Source organism: Botrytis cinerea, chromosome 2 (assembly GCF_000143535.2).
Source record: "Botrytis cinerea B05.10 chromosome 2, complete sequence".
Lineage (NCBI taxonomy): Eukaryota > Fungi > Ascomycota > Leotiomycetes > Helotiales > Sclerotiniaceae > Botrytis > Botrytis cinerea.
This window is the reverse complement of record NC_037311.1, coordinates 3,271,053-3,289,102: the sequence shown is the minus strand read 5'-3', so window position 1 is coordinate 3,289,102 and position 18,050 is coordinate 3,271,053. Positions and strand designations below refer to the sequence as shown.

General features: G+C 42.3%; 5 protein-coding genes across 5 annotated transcripts; 4 read left to right on the top strand and 1 right to left on the bottom strand.

The window, feature by feature from the left end:
- Window positions 1–392: 392 nt before the first annotated feature.
- On the top strand, window positions 393–6,193 carry BCIN_02g09270 (hypothetical protein). The gene is made up of 12 exons (XM_024691638.1): window positions 393–737; window positions 1,020–1,102; window positions 1,351–1,634; window positions 2,472–2,600; window positions 2,655–2,779; window positions 2,835–3,028; window positions 3,079–3,504; window positions 3,557–3,966; window positions 4,023–4,452; window positions 4,500–4,978; window positions 5,032–5,335; window positions 5,384–6,193. The coding sequence occupies exons 3-12, from the start codon at window positions 1,371–1,373 to the stop codon at window positions 5,659–5,661; spliced, it is 3,039 nt and encodes a 1,012-aa protein (XP_024547409.1). The 5' UTR covers window positions 393–737; window positions 1,020–1,102; window positions 1,351–1,370; the 3' UTR covers window positions 5,662–6,193.
- Window positions 6,194–8,606: 2,413 nt separating this feature from the next.
- Window positions 8,607–10,684, top strand: BCIN_02g09260 (hypothetical protein). The gene has a single exon (XM_001554298.2). The coding sequence runs from the start codon at window positions 9,264–9,266 to the stop codon at window positions 10,161–10,163; it is 900 nt and encodes a 299-aa protein (XP_001554348.2). The 5' UTR covers window positions 8,607–9,263; the 3' UTR covers window positions 10,164–10,684.
- A 264-nt stretch (window positions 10,685–10,948) lies between these two features.
- On the bottom strand, window positions 10,949–12,662 carry BCIN_02g09250 (hypothetical protein). Its single transcript, XM_001554297.2, has one exon. The coding sequence runs from the start codon at window positions 12,208–12,210 to the stop codon at window positions 11,230–11,232; it is 981 nt and encodes a 326-aa protein (XP_001554347.1). The 5' UTR covers window positions 12,211–12,662; the 3' UTR covers window positions 10,949–11,229.
- Window positions 12,663–14,027: 1,365 nt separating this feature from the next.
- Window positions 14,028–15,094, top strand: BCIN_02g09240 (hypothetical protein). Its single transcript, XM_024691637.1, has 3 exons — window positions 14,028–14,280; window positions 14,393–14,494; window positions 14,616–15,094. Exons 1-3 carry the CDS (start codon window positions 14,226–14,228, stop codon window positions 14,636–14,638), a joined length of 180 nt encoding a protein of 59 aa, XP_024547408.1. The 5' UTR covers window positions 14,028–14,225; the 3' UTR covers window positions 14,639–15,094.
- A 238-nt stretch (window positions 15,095–15,332) lies between these two features.
- BCIN_02g09230 (hypothetical protein) lies at window positions 15,333–16,996 on the top strand. Its single transcript, XM_001554296.2, has 2 exons — window positions 15,333–16,009; window positions 16,375–16,996. The coding sequence occupies exons 1-2, from the start codon at window positions 15,478–15,480 to the stop codon at window positions 16,878–16,880; spliced, it is 1,038 nt and encodes a 345-aa protein (XP_001554346.2). The 5' UTR covers window positions 15,333–15,477; the 3' UTR covers window positions 16,881–16,996.
- Window positions 16,997–18,050: the final 1,054 nt, after the last annotated feature.

Below are 18,050 nucleotides of genomic sequence, written 5' to 3'. Positions count from 1 at the left end.
TCTGCACTTCTATCCCCCCGGTCTCTTGCCAAACTATCTGTCCGCGTTGCATTTTTCACGTCGATGATGGATCGGAATTGGACGTTAAGACCTGGGAATACAATTTCATCCGTGTTAAGCAGAAAGATAAGTCACAAAGTCATGCCTTGGATAAATCGTTCCATTGCATACATGTGTATGGCGTGTAGGCAAGCAATTACTGCCTTGGATCTGCATCGCGCATAGGCACATAAACCGACGCAAAACCAAACACAAACGTGCCTTCGATGAAAATTGCCTGCCAATCAATGCCATATATTGTGAATCTTCATGTGTGCAATAAGCAAGTGTCCAAACTGCTTCAAAGTACCAGCTTGACTCATTAATGACACTTGATTGCTGGCTCACAATAAGAATTGGGATTCATTTTTCGTTACAGATAAATACTTAAAGGTTATCACCTTTCCTTCCTGTAATCTCATCTCGTGTTTCTCACTTTGGTTTTGAGCTTTAATTCACTTGTAGAAGTTCCTTCCCTCAACCAGAGAGAGAGAAGGTACCTTGTCGGCTCTTTCCAATTTCAATTGACTTCTACACTAGCGCCAAATCTACGTTGACTTATTAGTCTCGCTGTCGCTTCTATCTCGTCCCTCAATTTCTTTTCCAACAACGACAACAACAACAACCACCTTTCTATCTACAACATCAATTTTCTCTTCTACGCCATAGTTTCTATCGATCTACGCAACAAAGTCCAAGTAAGTAATTCTTTCTCATCAATATTCGAGCTGCTTTGTCTTTCTGTTTGAAGTGGACTTGAGGAATCAGTCTCCAGGTGAAGTCGCATTCGTTTGCTCTGTTGACTACTGCGGTTGCTTGCTTTTTCTTAGCCACCCAGTTTCTGAACTGCAAACACCACATTGATCCCTCACAGCAATCTTTGCCCTCCCATCTAATATCTCTTCAACCTTCAATTTCATCTCAAATTGCTGCAGATTCATCTCAATCTTTCGCATAGACTAATCTATCTCATTGCATAGCTTTATTGTCACAATCTCTGCTTGCTGCCACCTACAATTACAGCTAAACAACAACAACAATTATCAACGGCGATCAACTTTTGGTAAGTCAAACAAATTTATTGTTTTTTGCCGTCTTGGTCACCTGCTTCATCTTTTGTTCTCGCCGTCGCTATTCTCACAACCTAACATCTTCCTCCCATTGTTTTCCCAACGACGATCTATCAATTTCACATCACTTTCCCAGTCTAATTTTCTACCATTTTTGTTCTTTCAATCCGTCTATTCCTCCTTGTCCGAGATTCTCTTTCCATACATGACAATTACTAACGCGCTACTTCTCAAATTATAGACGCCACCAAAATCGACATCATGGGTGCTGGTCAACAGCAGCGTCGCGGTCAGGGTCCACCTTCATCGGCTGGAAACCCTGGTCAGCAGCAATCAGTTCCTCCAGTATCACAATCAGTTGCTGGTGGACAACAAACCACATCGTCAGTCATTCCTCAAGTTGACGGACCAAATGAGCCACGCCAGACTCCGTTTGGGCCTAGTCTTGGCTTTGATCCCGCCAGAGACCCAAAGAAAGATGAACCCAAAAAGATGCGTTGTGAGCTTCCATCTTATCGCGAAAATGTGAGTAATATCTTTTGTTTTGTCTATCCGTTTGGTATTGGTGTTTTTACAATCTGTGTCGAAGCAGCTGCTACTTCAAGGAAGTATGCCAAGCTGCGTGTTGTGATTCGAGTCATCTGGGTGGAAATCTGTACTACATTCACTCTTTGACTCCATGGTTTTTACCTCGCTGTCCCCACGCGCACCTCAGGTCAACAGCCTGTTGTACTTGTCCATCAACTTCCCTTTCTCACTTTTGTACCGCTCTTTACCTTGACACTTCTTGGCATCTTGCCCACTCAAACCGGACGAGCTAGTTGCTTGATTGGATTGCTACTATTCCTGGAAGGAGTATGGGAAAATTGAAAGGCAGTGACCCACCCACCCTCATGCACAGTCATACCCCGCTCTATAGCCAACCAAGTTTGGACAGGATTCACTTCCTCGAGGCATTAGCACTCTTCCTCTTCTTTCCTCCCTTCCACTAGCTCCAATCTACTGTGTACAAAAGATTTCTCCTCTACCTTCAATTACCGTCCCTCTTAAAACCAAACACTCTAAGCCTTTCAACTCTTTACCCTTCCTTCAACAATCTTCAACCCTTACACATATCAAAACAAACCACTATCCTTCCAGTCACCACAAGCACAATCAAATCCACCACATTCACGAGCTTTTACTGCAGGTTGATTCTCCAACCAGCACTTCTGAATTGCTTTCTCACCTCATACCTTTAACCTCCAAGTATCCTCATCTTTATCCGCTCTTTCTCATTTCTTATCACTCTTTTCTCAAACTTGATCAACTGCAAAAATGGAACAGAACCACTTCTTCAAACGTGAAACTGATGTCAAACAGTTTGACAAGCCCCCCGAAACCATTCTTCCAGCTCGCCCTGGATATAACTCTCAAGGCAAGGCAATCAGCATTCGAGTCAACCAGTTCAAAGTCCTCGATGCTCCTAATAAGGATGTCTACCAGTATAATGTAAGTATTGAAATATTCACATGACTCAACTTCCAAATATTAACGAATATCAAGGTCATGATAGGTGAAGGTGCTGAGAAGATGGGACTTATCAAGAAGGTCTGGGAATCCAAGACTGTTAAGAGAGAGTTGGCAAAGCATGGCAAGTTTTGGCTCTGGGATGGCAATCAGATTGCATGGTAATTGATTCTGCTCACTTCAACCCATATCTCACAGCTTACTTATATTTCTTAGGTGCTCAAATCCATTGGCCCGAGGTGAATTCCGCATTCTCGTTGATCTTGATCTCGAGGCTGGCAAACCAGGTGGAAACCGCGATCGCATGATTTACTGCACGGTCAGGCAAACAACCACCATCAGGATGGCTTCTTTACACGGCTATCTTAACAAGGAATGCGACTTTGATAACAACGTTCTTTGTGCCATCAGTAAGTCTTGTTGTGCAACCACCAATGAATGTAACTAACTCTCATGATAGACTTTCTTGATCATATGATTCGTCAATGGCCCAGTGAGAAATATGTTGTTCAAAAGCGTAGCTTCTTCGCTCGTGGTATTGACCGTTGCCCATTGGACATCACAATTGAGGCCATGAAGGGTGTATACCAGTCGATTCGCCTTTGCAACCATCTCAATGAGAAGGGTCCTGTAATTCGTGGCCTAGCAGTTAATGTTGATGTTGCCAACGGCACATTCTGGACGTCCCAGGATTTTATGCAGGCTGCTCGTAACTTGTGCAGTGTTCCTCGCAACAAGGCACTTGATTACGATGTTTTCCGAAAGCTTCTTAGACCTGAGCAGAGATCCATGCCAAATGGTAGACTTGAGAAGTCTGCAGAATTCTTGACACTCGAAAAGATGAAGAAGTTGAAGTTCACGTTGAAACATCACGGCAAGAAAGATGGTAAGCCACTTCTCACCAACCGCAATTGGTTATTACTAACATTTGACTTTAGATTCTAAGATTTACACAGTGAAGAAATTCACTTTCAAGCATGAACCTGAATATGCCGCTGATGGTTTAAATGCCAAGAACCACTTCTTTACGCCAAAAGATACTGGAAAGGAGACATCCGTGTACAACTACTTCAAGTCCAAGTACAACATTAACCTGAAGTATTGGTGGGCTCCCTTAATTGAGACGGAGAAAGCAGGATTCTTCCCAATGGAAGTGTGCACTTTGGCTCCTAGCCAAAAGTACCAGTATAAATTGGATCCGAATCAAACATCTTCCATGATCAAGTTTGCGGTTACTAGACCAAAGGTCAGAATCCAATCAATTGAACATGGTCTTGGGATGTTGAAATGGAACGAGGATCCATATCTTGCTCATTACGGGTTCAAGATTGATCGAAACATGACCATGGTAAGTTATTCTCTCTTGTTATACTCTTTGATATACAATTACTAACGTTTCTTTAGACTCAAGCTCGTCTACTTCAAAATCCAATAGTTCAATTTGATAAGGCAGTCACTGATCCGAGGACATCCGGACGTTGGGACTTACGCGGCAAGAAGTTTTTATACGCTAACCCAGAACCATTAGTCTCTTGGGGTGTTGCCATTGTTGACAACTGTATCCAGGAACCTTCTGTCAAGAACTTCCTTCAGGTGTTCATTCAGACTTACATTGGCCATGGTGGTAGAGTCACCAATAAGACTCCACCCATCATGAAGATTTCTGGTGCTCCAGACAAGATCGCTGAGGGAGTTCAGACCGTTCGCAATGCTGCTGGTCAACAAGCCAAGCAAATCCCTCAAATTTTGTTCTTCATCTTACCTGATCGAAATTCTTTCATGTACGAACGCTTCAAGAAGAACAATGAGTGTCGTTTTGCGATGATGTCTCAGAGTAAGTATGGCGCTCCTACCCCAAAATCATTGACTAATTGATCATAGTGATGAACGTTGCTCATGTTGCCAAGGCCCAGCCACAATATTGCTCCAACGTTTGCATGAAGGTGAATGCAAAACTTGGGGGCACAACATGCAAAGTAGCAGACAGTAAACCACCGAAGCCTTTTTTCCCCCGGGCAACAATGGTTATTGGTGCGGATGTCTCTCACGCCACACCAGGATCTCCACAATCTTCCATGGCCTGTTTAACAATGTCAATGGACTCTACTGCGTGTAGATATGCTGCTGCAGTCCAAACTAACGGAAAGCGTGTTGAAATGATCTCACCTGATAATATCAACTCAATGCTCATTCCATTATTTAAAGAATGGGTCTCCAAAGTCGGCAAGGGATCTGGACCAATGCACATCTACTATTTTAGAGACGGTGTGTCCGAAGGTCAATTCGAACATGTTATTAACCAAGAGGTTAAGAATATGAAGATCGCCCTTGAGAAGGAATTTGGTCCCAAAGCCGCAGCAGTAAGTGATTGAACTTTTCAATTCTTTATGAAATCTTTTTTAACAGCCTTTAGATTCGTTGGACTGTGACGGTGTGCACCAAGCGACATCACTTGAGGTTTTTTCCAAAGGACAACGATATGGCGGCTGGTGATAAGAACGGAAATGCCCTTCCAGGTACACTTGTCGAACGAGATATCACTCATCCGTTCGAGTATGATTTTTACTTGAGTTCCCATTCAGCCATTCAAGGAACTGCTCGCCCAGTCCACTACCAGGTCATCATGGATGAAGCTCAGGTTCCAGTCAATGACTTCCAGAGAATGGTCTATCAGCATTGCTATCAGTATATGCGTTCTACTACTCCTGTCTCCTTGTGTAAGTTTCTAAATCCTGGGTAAATTTCTTGTACTAATTTTTTATCAGATCCTGCCGTCTACTATGCACATCTGGCTTCTAACCGTGCTCGTGCTCATGAGGCTACGGGCCATAGTGCTGGACCTCGCGGTGGAGAGAAGTTCCTTGAAAAGCAGGCAAAGGAAGCGCAAAACAAAGTCGCTGGTAAGGCACCCTCTAGCCAAACTGGTTCAAGCCAGGTGGTGGTTGAAGATGTTCCACTCCTTCCTTTGGGACAACTCAGTCAGAATGATAAAGTCAATCCGGATGTCCTCGCGAAGCTTCGTAATGGCATGTGGTACATTTAAGTACTTCTATTACTTCATCACCAACACGATCTTTGACCCTTGTCCTTGATCTCAACACCATTTTACTTCTTCATTTTGTTTTATTACAAATTTTTGATCCTCGGATCCCTGATCTTATGATTTCTCAACCTTTCTCTGCTCGCTAGTTGCTTTGGCAGTTGGTTTATGAGGGATTTGGGAATAGGACTTGTGATTTCACTTCTTAGGACTTTGATCTCATCTCGAATTATTTTTTTGAGAGATTGAGTTTTCATGGGTTCCTACTCTTTATTTATGCATATGGGTAACTGGAAGTCGCTATGGACTTGATGACGGGAATGATATTATTGATCAAGAAAAGGTTTATTTAGTTTAGCGGTGCAATAGTTGCAAGATGGGGGTTCCTTTTCCTTTTCATTTTAGTTTAACTTTTAGTTTGATGTTCTCGACTGAGAAATCTTCTTACTAAAGAGCAGATATGAATGGGAATTAATATTCTTGCGGTTGGTACTGGGTTGGGTTTTGAGGAAATAAAAATTTGCGATTGCATTCAAAATCAAAACTCTTGCTGGTGATTCGTGAATGAAGGTTCTCCTTTTGCAGTGTTCAATGAATGGGTCAGAAAATGGAAATATCAAAAAGCGACCACAAGAGAACTCATGAAGTATGTATTGATTCTGGAAACTACCTTGGAGAGATGGCTAGTTTGGTACATTTCTACCAGGATGAATGGATTTAATTTATGTAGAACTCTGAAATATAGAGAACGAAGGGAAAAGAATAGTAGGATAGAATTTAACGTCGATGAAGTGTGTAAGAATAATTAGTTATGGGGTATGGTACAGGCACAAGACTGCAGAAGGATTTGAGATTTTGGGTGTAATCCTCACGGATGCCTTTGGCATAGCCCTTGGCAACAATAAAAGTTGGCTTGATTAATTGATGAGCCCTTGAGCTCAATTGAGTGATTAAACTCGAATCGAAGATTGAATTCAAATGAGGGGTTGAGATCATCCAAGCAACTGAATCTAAATCAATCTTTAGCCTCCCCTAGACAAGCGTAAGACTTGCCACAAGCTCAATCGAAATTATAACCATAACGGCATCAACAATTTGATGTTCAAGGCCAGCAGCCATGAATGTAATCACTTCACCTACACAAAATATATCCTCCACCTTCTCTTATTCAAATTCCACCGACATTCTGGAATATGATGTGTTCATACAAATAAAACCCAGAGTACCACTATAGAAAGTTGGATTAATCGGTAGCATTCCGGCTTTCGTTTCTTCGTGTATTTGCCTGTATTTTTGTTGGTTTAGCTGTCGTACAGGATCTAGTTCTCATGAAACAAATCAGGAGATGAAGAGAACGAGAGAGGGGAGGGGAGAATCGAAGGGGCAGGAGAAGGAGCAGGGAGGAAAAACACTCGGGGATCTAGTGAGAAAGATAAAGTAGTAGGGACATTTGATGCATATGTGAGAGGTGGTTGATATAGACAGGAGATAGTGACGATAAATGCAAGTTTGGTTGACAAGGGACTCTCTAAGATGGAGACGAGTGAGCCTAGGTCTTTTGAGGGATGAGGGATATGAGGGGCGAGGAGAAGGAAGATGGTACATAGGATGTGGGATATGGGATATGGGATATGTATCAGTAGCTTCACTGCCTACCTATCTAGTAGTACAAGAACAAAAGCTTGAAATATTCTATGGGTGTATCGGAACAATGAGAGGGAAAAAGAACTAAAGCATCTCCCCAACCCAGGCCAGACCAACCCCACGGGATTGTGTTACATTCAAGGTGCACTTGCAACCAGTTGAATACCTTCCTCCCTCCTCGAGCACATTACACTGCATTACCTTGAATGGAACTATGGACTACCTAGTATTGATGCTATGTAAAGGATTGAAGAAACGGGAGGGATGAATAAGCCAAGAAATTCGAGGAAGGATATTGAGGAGAATAGTCTGTACATAGCACCTGCTTATGTATTGATTAATCAATTAATTGAATAATCGAATGCTTGCTTGCTTTATTGAATCCTGCAGTCTTTTGTCCATTTCATTCTAGTATTTTCATCTTCCGCAGCTGGTCAGTCCACGCACGAATGAAACGGAAAATGAAAAACATGTCTCGGACAACCTTATCTAAGATTTCAATCTCTTCCCCTTTTCCTAGGCCCTCCGTCTATGGAGATTCGGCGTGGAAGTGTGTCTGTCTGGTTGTCAGCGAAGAATTGTTTGCTTGAGATCTTTCCTGCCAAGTACCAGGGAAAGAAAAGAAGATCCAAAAGAACAAATCACAGTTAGACCGTCTTGCCCGCCAGCCCACCACCAAGCCACCGACGGGTTCATTCATGTCACAGACCAATTATTCCATTGATCCATCCATTCATCAATCCACAACACCATACAAGTAAACCGAGGAATCCCTACTCTCGATACTTCAATTCTCATCATTCATTGGCTCACATACCCCTGGTCCATCTCCGCACATTTACCTTTTATCATATCATCCCATTCAACCCAATCTCTCGATTCTCTCAATTCTCCATTTCTTTTCCTTCCCCGGAGAGCTCAGTCTAGGATTTGATTCAGATTAGCTTTTTTCCCCTTCCACGTCTTCGCAAGGTCTTGTATTGACTCGGGGGTCAGAAACGGATTACCCAATACAAACATTCGAGTCAAGCCAGATAGGCAAAAGCAGAAAGAGTAAAATATCTGTTCGATAGGTAGGCCAAGAAAATGATATCAGACCAGCTCAACATAGTCGCACAGCAGTTCACGTCCTGCCCTTCCTTGTCTGCTTGTTTGTCTCGGGAATTTGGAGAAGGCTAATTGAGGGGCGTGGTTGTACAAGTGAATTGTTGCGTGTGCCACACCTTTTTCTTTTTCTTCTCTCATCGTTACTTACATATAGATCTTCAAAGTCTGCAAATGTATAGACCATTCCAATTCTTCAAGAGAATAGGAGAATATATATACGCCAACCCCAATTGAAGAGGAAACATACTATTAAAAGAAAAGGATAGTCAACGGTAAGATGGATTGGAATTAAAAGAGACGCGGGATAGATTATATTTATATTACAGTCTGTGCGGAATTTCTTCTTTCGACTAGAAGACAATTGGGTTTTCGGAGGTTAGTTGAAAGAAGGATATTCGAGTTGGATCAAATTGTTTTACATCAATTGGGTCGAAGGTTTGGCGCAATTGGGAAAAGGAAAGAAAGGAGAGGGGATATAAGGGAATTCGTGAGTGAACGTGGAGGAAGGTAGGAAGGTTGGAGGAAGACACACATACACACATACATGCACACATACATACACAGACGAACGAACGAACGAACGAACAAACAAACGGGATATCGAGCAGGCAAACGAACGAACAGACATTGAACGGACAGTGAACGCTCAGTTGAGAACAGGTATCTGCGACAACCAATTTGGTTTCGAGTGAAAGTTTCAATTCTACTTATACCATACCTCAAACACCTTCTCAAACAACTTGTCCTTCCGCTTTCGCCTTTAAATAAATCCTACCGATCGATCAATCTTCAATCATTTTCCCTCTTAACTTGTCTCCGCAAACACCTCACCATACCATCTCACACAAAAGACCATGGCAGCAACCTCTTATGACTCCAATCGCATAACCATAACCATCCTCGGCGACGGTGGCGTGGGCAAATCCGCTTTAACCCTCCGCCTCGTAAAATCCCAATGGACATCTGACTACGACCCTACCATTGAGGATTCCTATACCCTCACACGACGCATCGATGGCCAAACATACCACCTCTCTATAACCGACACCGCAGGCCAAGAAGAATATCGCGGGATGTGGCAAAGTGCCAATGGCAGTATGAGAAGCGATGCTTTCTTAATGGTATATGATATCACGCGACGCGAAAGTCTGGATGCGCTGGATTGGTTCGATGAATTAGTTACCATGGAGGGAGAAGTTCGAGGCGAAGAATGGAGAAGAGCGCAGGCCGAATCTTCTCTTTCGAAATCCCGTTCGAAAACAAAGAAATTCCAGAGCTCAAATGCAAAATCAATACAAGGGGGAGGATTCGATTATGGATATTCGCCTCCAATTAAAATCATTGCGGGAAATAAATGCGATCTTCAAGAATCGCGCGAGGTGACGGCATCGCAAGGCTTGGAATGGGCTAGAGCAAGAAATTGTGGGTTTATGGAAACAAGCGCGAGAAGTATTGTTAATATCGAAGAAACTTTTGCGTTGATTGTTAGACGAGTTGTGGAGGGAAGAAAGAGGGCAATGATGGATAGGGAAATGATGGATAGAGGGGAATTTGGGGATGAAATGAATGGGGAAAGGGAGAAATTGGGGACTAGAAGGGCGATGACGAAACCATTGACGCCGTTACCGCCGGACACTCCAATTGGAGAATATGAAAAGAGAGGGAACAGGAATGGGAGGGGCAATAGAAATGGAAAAGGACTTGGCAAGGGGAGATTGAGGGAGATAGGAAGGAAGTTTGTCTGTTGGAAATAAATTGATGAAATGGGTGAGAGGAGGTGGGTGGTTGGAGATAATACTGAGTGAGAGCCAGGGGCTGGAAAAGAAGGAATGAGACGAGATGGACGATACAAGAACTTACGACATATATTAATGACATCACAACTTATGGGTAGTGATTTTGCTTGGTTGATTTGCTGGATATCCATTTGTATTTTATATTTGGGAGGGAAAGGAAGGGATAGCGATATGGATGGCGTGGGGAAAGGGTACGGTACGCATGGACGGGATGAATACGGAATGGTTGGGTTTGTCAATTTAGGCAAGTAAAGTGCAAATCAATGTCAAGGGCCTGGATGGGCTGAACAGAATGGAGTGGAATAAAAATACATTACGACGGTGTTGTCTAATGCAAGAAAAAGAAAGCACAGAGGAAAGAGAAGGGATAACATATGCCATAGGATAGGGTAGGAAACCATATAGCGAGGAGCTGAGGAGCTTTTATATTTTTCTCCACCCATTAATGAAATTGAGTATCGAATAGTTGGATGCTTTGAAAGAGTCTTGAAATGAAGTGTGTATGTATGTATGTATGTATGTATGTAACTATTGATATCTTTGAGATTTGAATATACTAAAGATTCGAGTTGAAGAAAAGGAGATGTAGTATAGTATGGATGGATGGATGGATGGGTGGATGGATTGTTAGAGTAGACCCTATAAACTGTTGGACAGCATCAGTTACCGTGCTACTTGTATCAAGTTCTTTGAATTGGATTGAAATGGAATGCTTTAATCCGAATGTTGAAGGGTTTCACTAGTGATCGATTCCGGTATCCTACGAGTAGGCGAGGTATGAGAGAAGTAGATGGCGGAAGAAGGGAATAAATAAAATAGAATAAATAGAAGCAAAAAAAAGTAAATTAAAAGAACCCCCAATTAGATCTCTATCTGCTGTCATAAATCATTGTCTGTTGTGTCTTATGCTCCCCCTAATTCCATGTTCCCGCGCACTTCCATCACCCGCTTAAATCGATGATAGTGAGATTTCCCCTATCCTGTTCCTATCTCCAGTGTCTAGAAGGTGTAATATCCATCGCCTCTAATTCCTCGCTTCAGCCTTATTATCCGTCTTCTGTACCCAAGTCCTCCACTCGTTATATTCCTTCCAGCTAACACTCTCCTTTCTCCCTTGATACCTAACCACATGCAACTGACTCACTTCCCTCCACTTCTCCCTCTTTCCTCCCCACCCTGCCTTCCTCATTGCACTCACAACCGTCTCTTCCTTTCCCCAATCCTGTTCCACCGCCACATCGGGTAAATAACACGCCCCAAACCTCTTATTCTTATGATAAAAACTAATCCTGATTCCATGAACTCCGATGTCCCAATCTAGCGGATGATCACACTCTTCGAAATCTGTGAGTAGAGTAACGGCAACTTCGAGAGTTGGGAGTTCTCGCAGCGTAATTGGATCGAAGCGGGAATCGTGCAGGGCGGAGATTAATGCGTATTCGGGTAGAGATGAGAGGAGGGGTTCGGAGGAGAAAGTACCGATGCAGCCGCGTAGAGAAGGTGATTGTTGATGCGGTTGCGAAGAAGAGGAGAGAGTATTCCAGGTTACAAAGAGGGGGGTGGACCAGTCGCGGAGGCTGCGGGGAGGGGAGAGTTGGGTTGTGTGACGGGGAGTGGGGGAGATGCCGATGGGAGTGAATGAGGTGGTTGAACTAGAGGGGGTAGTTGCAGATGTGGAATTTGAGGTTGATGTTCGTTCGGAGGAGGAACTAGAGGATGGTGTGCTGGTTCCAGAAGCAGATCGTGTAATTCGTTGGAGAATAGGATGACGTGCTGAATTTGTGGTTGAATTTGGATCGGGTCTTGGATTTGTTTTTGGTGGGTGGGAACCCGTAATTTGAAGATTCACATCTTCTTCTTCCTCTTCTTCGCTGGTTTGTAACTCGAGACCTTTGGGGTAAGATGTCCATAATTCTTGAACCTTTTCCAAGTCTAAGGGTTGTCGTTTTTCGAGATGAGCAGTCAAAACTTCGAAACAATACAGACAATGATCTGGAGTTGCCATAATTGTTGATGCTATTGGTGACGATGGATTGGGTGATAGATTTGGGGTTGTATTGAGGTTTGGATTTGGATGGAGTTGTAGTTGTAGTTGTCGGCCGGAAGGTAAGGAATGGGGATACGAATATGGATACGAGTGCTTGTATGAATCTTTGAACTTGTGTTTGTATTCCTGCAATAAGTTGACTCTATTGGACTTTACAAACTGTGTGACGAGAGTCAGTTGGCGTGATGAGGTTATTGAGAGTGAGGCTGAGGTTGAGGTTGAGGTTATGGAGAGAAGGTATCTGAGTAGAAGTGAAGACTGAGAGGAAGGTCGTTGCGAGTGAATGTCGATACCGGTAGAGGGAGCTCGGGTGTTGTGGGACTTCATAGCGGGGGTTATCGATAAGCTTTAGCCTTGATTTGTGGAAATCGATGATGATTCATGAATGTTTCAGGTACCTAGGTATGCTCAGCTGTGCAGTGCGATGATTTGCATAAATGCCGATTTGAGTGGATAATTTGTGAATTGTGCATTATCTATTCCGCATTCGGTCTTTGAGAGGTTGCATCATTTTAGCCCGAGATCGCCGGTTTGCTCGGTCCATTACGTTCCGTTAGTCGGTTGGTTGGCTGGCTGGCTGGTCCGTCGGTAAGTATACGAATATCATTCTTAATTGAATAAATGCTTCCTTTTTATTGTCTTATATGTCAATGATGATTAGATTCCATTTCCATCGTATGGATTGAGGTTGGAGTGGTCCGATAATTAACCGACTACGTTGACATCGGCGTTGACGTTGACACCATGGCGATGATGATGATAACGAAGATGAACTCAACATTTCAACTTCGTTTGTATTGAGAGTGCAGCTGACATTACATCCCCTCTATTCCATCATAATTGAAAGAGCTCCTGTTTTGATCTTGAAAGATATCCTCCCTTTTAAGCTTATGTCATCATTTCAAAGTACAAGACAAAGACATCTTGCCCTCAGGTACCTAGTCGGTATTAACCCATCCAACGCCACGTTTTAATCCAAAGCAAAATACGAATCGCAAGTCAAATACTTAAAGGCTGTTTGCAGATCAAAAGCGATAGCCCACTTAACCTACAAATCAATATCCGGTACCTGTCTGAGAAGCTTTTCGTCAATCACTTCCCAAGCCACCCAGCCTCAAACGAGACCTTGACCCCTTAAATCTATTTACAACAACAAAAAACCTTATTCCACCACAACATCTACAGCCCCCAAAAGTTCATCTGTTCGGATCTCAATATTTCCGTCTTCACCAAACCTTCTACGCATGAAGAAGTCTTATTACGTCAGATCATTGGATCTTTTTGAAGCTTTACGGGTGATGTTGGGATGACAGCTCTCTTTGCATCTCGCTTCACTTCATCCACGTTTCAGTAACCATTTTCCTTCCATCCTTACACCACATCAATCCGGGGTTTTTTTTACTATTATCTCCAACTTCCCCCAGCAAATCATGAGAAATACCCTTGAGCTTAAGTATACTCCATACAACATAAGCCTTGCTGCGACATTCAATGTATCAAGACCATGTGATTTTCATCCAATTTGTAACGCGGTAAACCCCGGTTTCTGCTCAAATCATGATATTAGCGAATCAACAAAAGTAATGGATTCGAGTAGACATGCGATTAGCATGTTGATAGGTGCTCATTTCAAATCATTTCTAATAATGAATGAATTTTATAATGATGTCTTTGGGAATTGAGAGGCGCAGGTCTGAGTCTAGATCTTCGTTTTGGGTTCTTGAGATGTTGAGAGTTAGACGAAGAAAGATATAAGAACGATGACCTAGAAGTACGGGGAATCCATTTTATCATCATTTTCATCTCATTATTCGTTCATCTATTCATCTATCCGTGTGTCAATTCTTAATCAACTTCTTGCCTATACGCAATCATTTGTTGCCGGCCGACTTCATCACTCTCATCACTCTCATCAAATAGTCTTCTACGTTTTTCATCGCTCAATACCTAAATAAACATACCCACCAGCAACCATGCAATTCACAGTCATCACTATCTTTTCCTTCATCGCCATTGCGATTGCCTCACGTATGTTATCCCAATTTCCAAAAGCCGACCTACCTTTATCATCCACAGTCATCCTTCCGCTCCCCTTTTAAATGAGACTATATATTGTTTCCCACTGCTAACAAAACCACAGCTCTTCAACTTGCAGGACGCGATGTGGATGATGCATCGACTCCCTCAATGACTGATGCTCAAGGAAACGTCGTTAGCTTCGACTCTGCTAATGTTAATCAAGGTACGATACAAAGATCTTCTTCTCTTCTCTGGAAAATATGACCACTTTTTTCTCTTCTCTTTACCTTTTCATTCTCTCAGATTCGCTTTTCTGGTGTACTGACACTATTGAAACTACTTAGCTGCCAAAAACTCTGGCATGTAAACCAATTGCATGTCTGAATTTTACGGCTTCCACTTTCAATATCTGAAAAACGGAGTTTGAACTCAAGAAACTATTGAAGGTGACAAGTAATGAAATGGAGATGATGGAGATATCGAGATATCGTGGCGTATTGTTTATTTGTTGTCAGCTTAATCTTGGAAAAATAATGCGGCATAGATTGTATTGCATTGGTGTTTCTTTCGATGATATGGTCCATTGGATTGGGTTGGATTGGTATCGCTGGATTGGTATCGATGGAGTAGGATAGGACAGGACAGGATGGGAGTAGATGATGTTGACGATATTGATGATAAAATCTACACTTTGGCACTGGCTTTTCCATTTCATACCATTGCCCATGATTACTTTCGTTATTTAGCGCCATTGACGTCTTTTTCACTGGAAGAGTGGGTGATATGACTTGTTCATCAAGGATGATTCTCAATCTTCTCTTCACCGGCTGTTGTTCGGCTGATATTGTGCCGCGTCGACAACATCTCAATGACTTCATTCCAATCTTCAATCCCAGCTCAGATATCCACATAAGCTTTGTCGGGATATCGTTTATTATAATGTCGTCCAATCTGTTAAGCTAAGCCTTCTATCCTTATATCGTATCGTGGGAGTCATCCGAATGTGGGGAAAGGTTCCACTAAAACTTTACGCCTTTTAATATACATACGCTTACTTACTAGACGTCCTTTCTTATTTTATCTTTCAACATATAGATTTCATTTTCAATTTTCTTTGCTCTTAAGTCAGCGTACAAGACTACAACTCGGGTAAAAACGAACCTCTTCCTCTAATTTACCAAACCTATCTCAATTTATCAATCAATCATGGCCAACCCAACTCCACAAACCCTCCGTTCAAATCTCCCCGAAACCGTCCAGATTCTCCGTCTTGATCCATTCCATACACCCTCACCAGATTTCTCATCTCTCCCAATCCCTTATACCGTCACTGAACTACCCAATCCACCTCCAAAAGGTGACGAACTATTGTCATATCTCAAACCCGCCCATATCTTAATCACCACCCGTTTCTTCCTCACGTCAACCATTCTCTCCCAGCTACCAAATTTGAAGCATATAGCTATCCTAGCCATTGGAACAGATCATGTCGATATCGCTTATTGCAAAGAACATGGAATTTCGGTATCCAATGTTCCAGCAGCAAGTAATGAAGCGGTTTCAGAACATGGATTAACGTTGTATATGGCGCTTCGAAGAAATGTAGTGGGGATGCATGAGAGAACTAGAGAGGGAAAAGAATGGAAGGAACAGGGAAGTTTGAGCAAACATTTCTATGGGGGATTGATGTCAGGGTTTAAGGGGGAAGTGGCGGGAATTGTAGGGGGTGGGGAGTTAGGTAAGATTGAAGTTTAATTTTCTTAGGGTTATTTTTGAGGGATTGAATCAAAGGAACGATTGAAGCGTAGTTCGATTCATGTTTCTCGTATGGTTATTTAACGCTGGAGGTATTGCCTGGGTGATGTCGTTAAAGTTGACCAGATCATGTGATATGGCAGTCTATTGAGCTCCCATCTTCTTTTTAAATCAAGGTAGTCGGGAGTCTGAATGATGTGTTCCGTATGAAGACCTAGTGTTAAAGTTCTTGAATGGACTTCCGGGGTTGAAAGCTTCTAGTTCTCCACTTCCGGACTGGGTCGTTGGACACCCTACCTGCTATCCCACAACACCAAGCGCACGAACCATAAAACTAACAAAGCATAGGAAATCGAGTAGCAAACCTTTGTCGAGCACTAGGAATGACGGTTCAATTATGCGAACGAAAAGGTGTTTCCGAATCCGAAACTCGCCCAAATTATACCCCATTTACTACCGTCATAAAAACCAGTACCGTCCTCTTCCTGTCTCTTCCCTTGACACCCACTACGGAAAATATGATTGCTTCTGCGGAATTATCAATGATGAGACCAAACGCTCTCATCATCAATATCGCACGAGGAGGAATAGTCAATGAAGAAGATTTAGTAGATGCATTGATACAAGGCAAGATTGCAGGAGCAGCAACAGATGTTTATGTAGAAGAGCCAGCTGGAGAAGATAGTACCTTAGTAAAAGCAGCCAGAGATAGCGAGTTGCGGGATAGTGGGAGATTAATCCTGAGTCCACATATTGCTTGGTATGGAATAAGTAGTGTGGAGAAATTGAGAAGGGTTGTGACGGAGAATATTAAAGGATGGTGTGAGGGTGTTGGGGGAAATGTTGTGGGTTGATTATTTGAGGTGAAGAGAACAGTATAGAAAAAGATAGACTAGGCTATGTATGGTGCGGTAAAGGTGCTTCCTAAATAATCGCAGCCAAATAATCCAAATCTATTCAACGCCATTCAAATCCTCAATCTTTCGTTTGATCGCTGTATACTTGATTTCTATTCACATTCTCTCGGATTTTCTAATTCCTTACATTCGTTTCGTAGATTCACAATTGAAACAACCAAATATACGATTATAAGATGGTCTTCAACGCATTTAATATTAACGTAAGGAACCATCGCATTTCTAAACCTAATCGACGAGGAAGAGATGCCAGGGGCGGTCGGTGATGATTGTGGTAGTTGTTGGATTGGGTGAGGATGAGAATGGGAATGGAGGGGATAATATTTGGAGTAAAGACGTGCATTGATGGACTTGAAGAGTAGTCATATTGGCTGGAGTTGACATGATTATCTTTGATTTAGGTGAGGGTGTATGTGAAGGTATGTGTGAATATGCGTATGAATATATGTATAAAGAGGGAGAGGAGAGATCAAAATTTCTCAAATGCGGGGGAGGCAACCTTTATAGCGAAATCTCTATGTATACCGAGTAGGACCGAACGGAAATCCACCCACTAAAGATGAACCGTTGAAACCAATCTAGAAAATTTCAGTATCTTAATACTTAATGTTCCTTTCAGTACTTGGCGAGCTCTACCTTTAGGGTTTGAGTTGGTGCTAAATATTAACTACTGATATCTAGTCTACGAGCTAAGAGATTTGACTCTCTTTTGGTGTGGGGGAGACAGATTTATGATTCTAATATCTTAGTTTTTATGCTAGGCAGGGGCTAAAATGAGGGGGATAGATATGACATCTCGCTTAAAGAAGATGCGAAGAAGGTTTGCGAGATGTCATTTCATGGACGTGATCGGTTGTGAATAATCTGGATACTTCATCTGTTCATTGAATTTTGAGAGAAAAGGATTAATCCTTTCGTCATTTAGAATTCATTTCAACTGCAATTTCGTTTCTGTACTGATAAGATCATTCTAAATTACGAATCATGTTGTGTGTTACGATTTATGTCATAAGCTTCAAACTTTTTCTGGTTAAATTTTTTTCCGACAGTAGAACTTTATTGAAAATTTAATATTTGAACGACAGATAGACTATCAGACGATTGCGT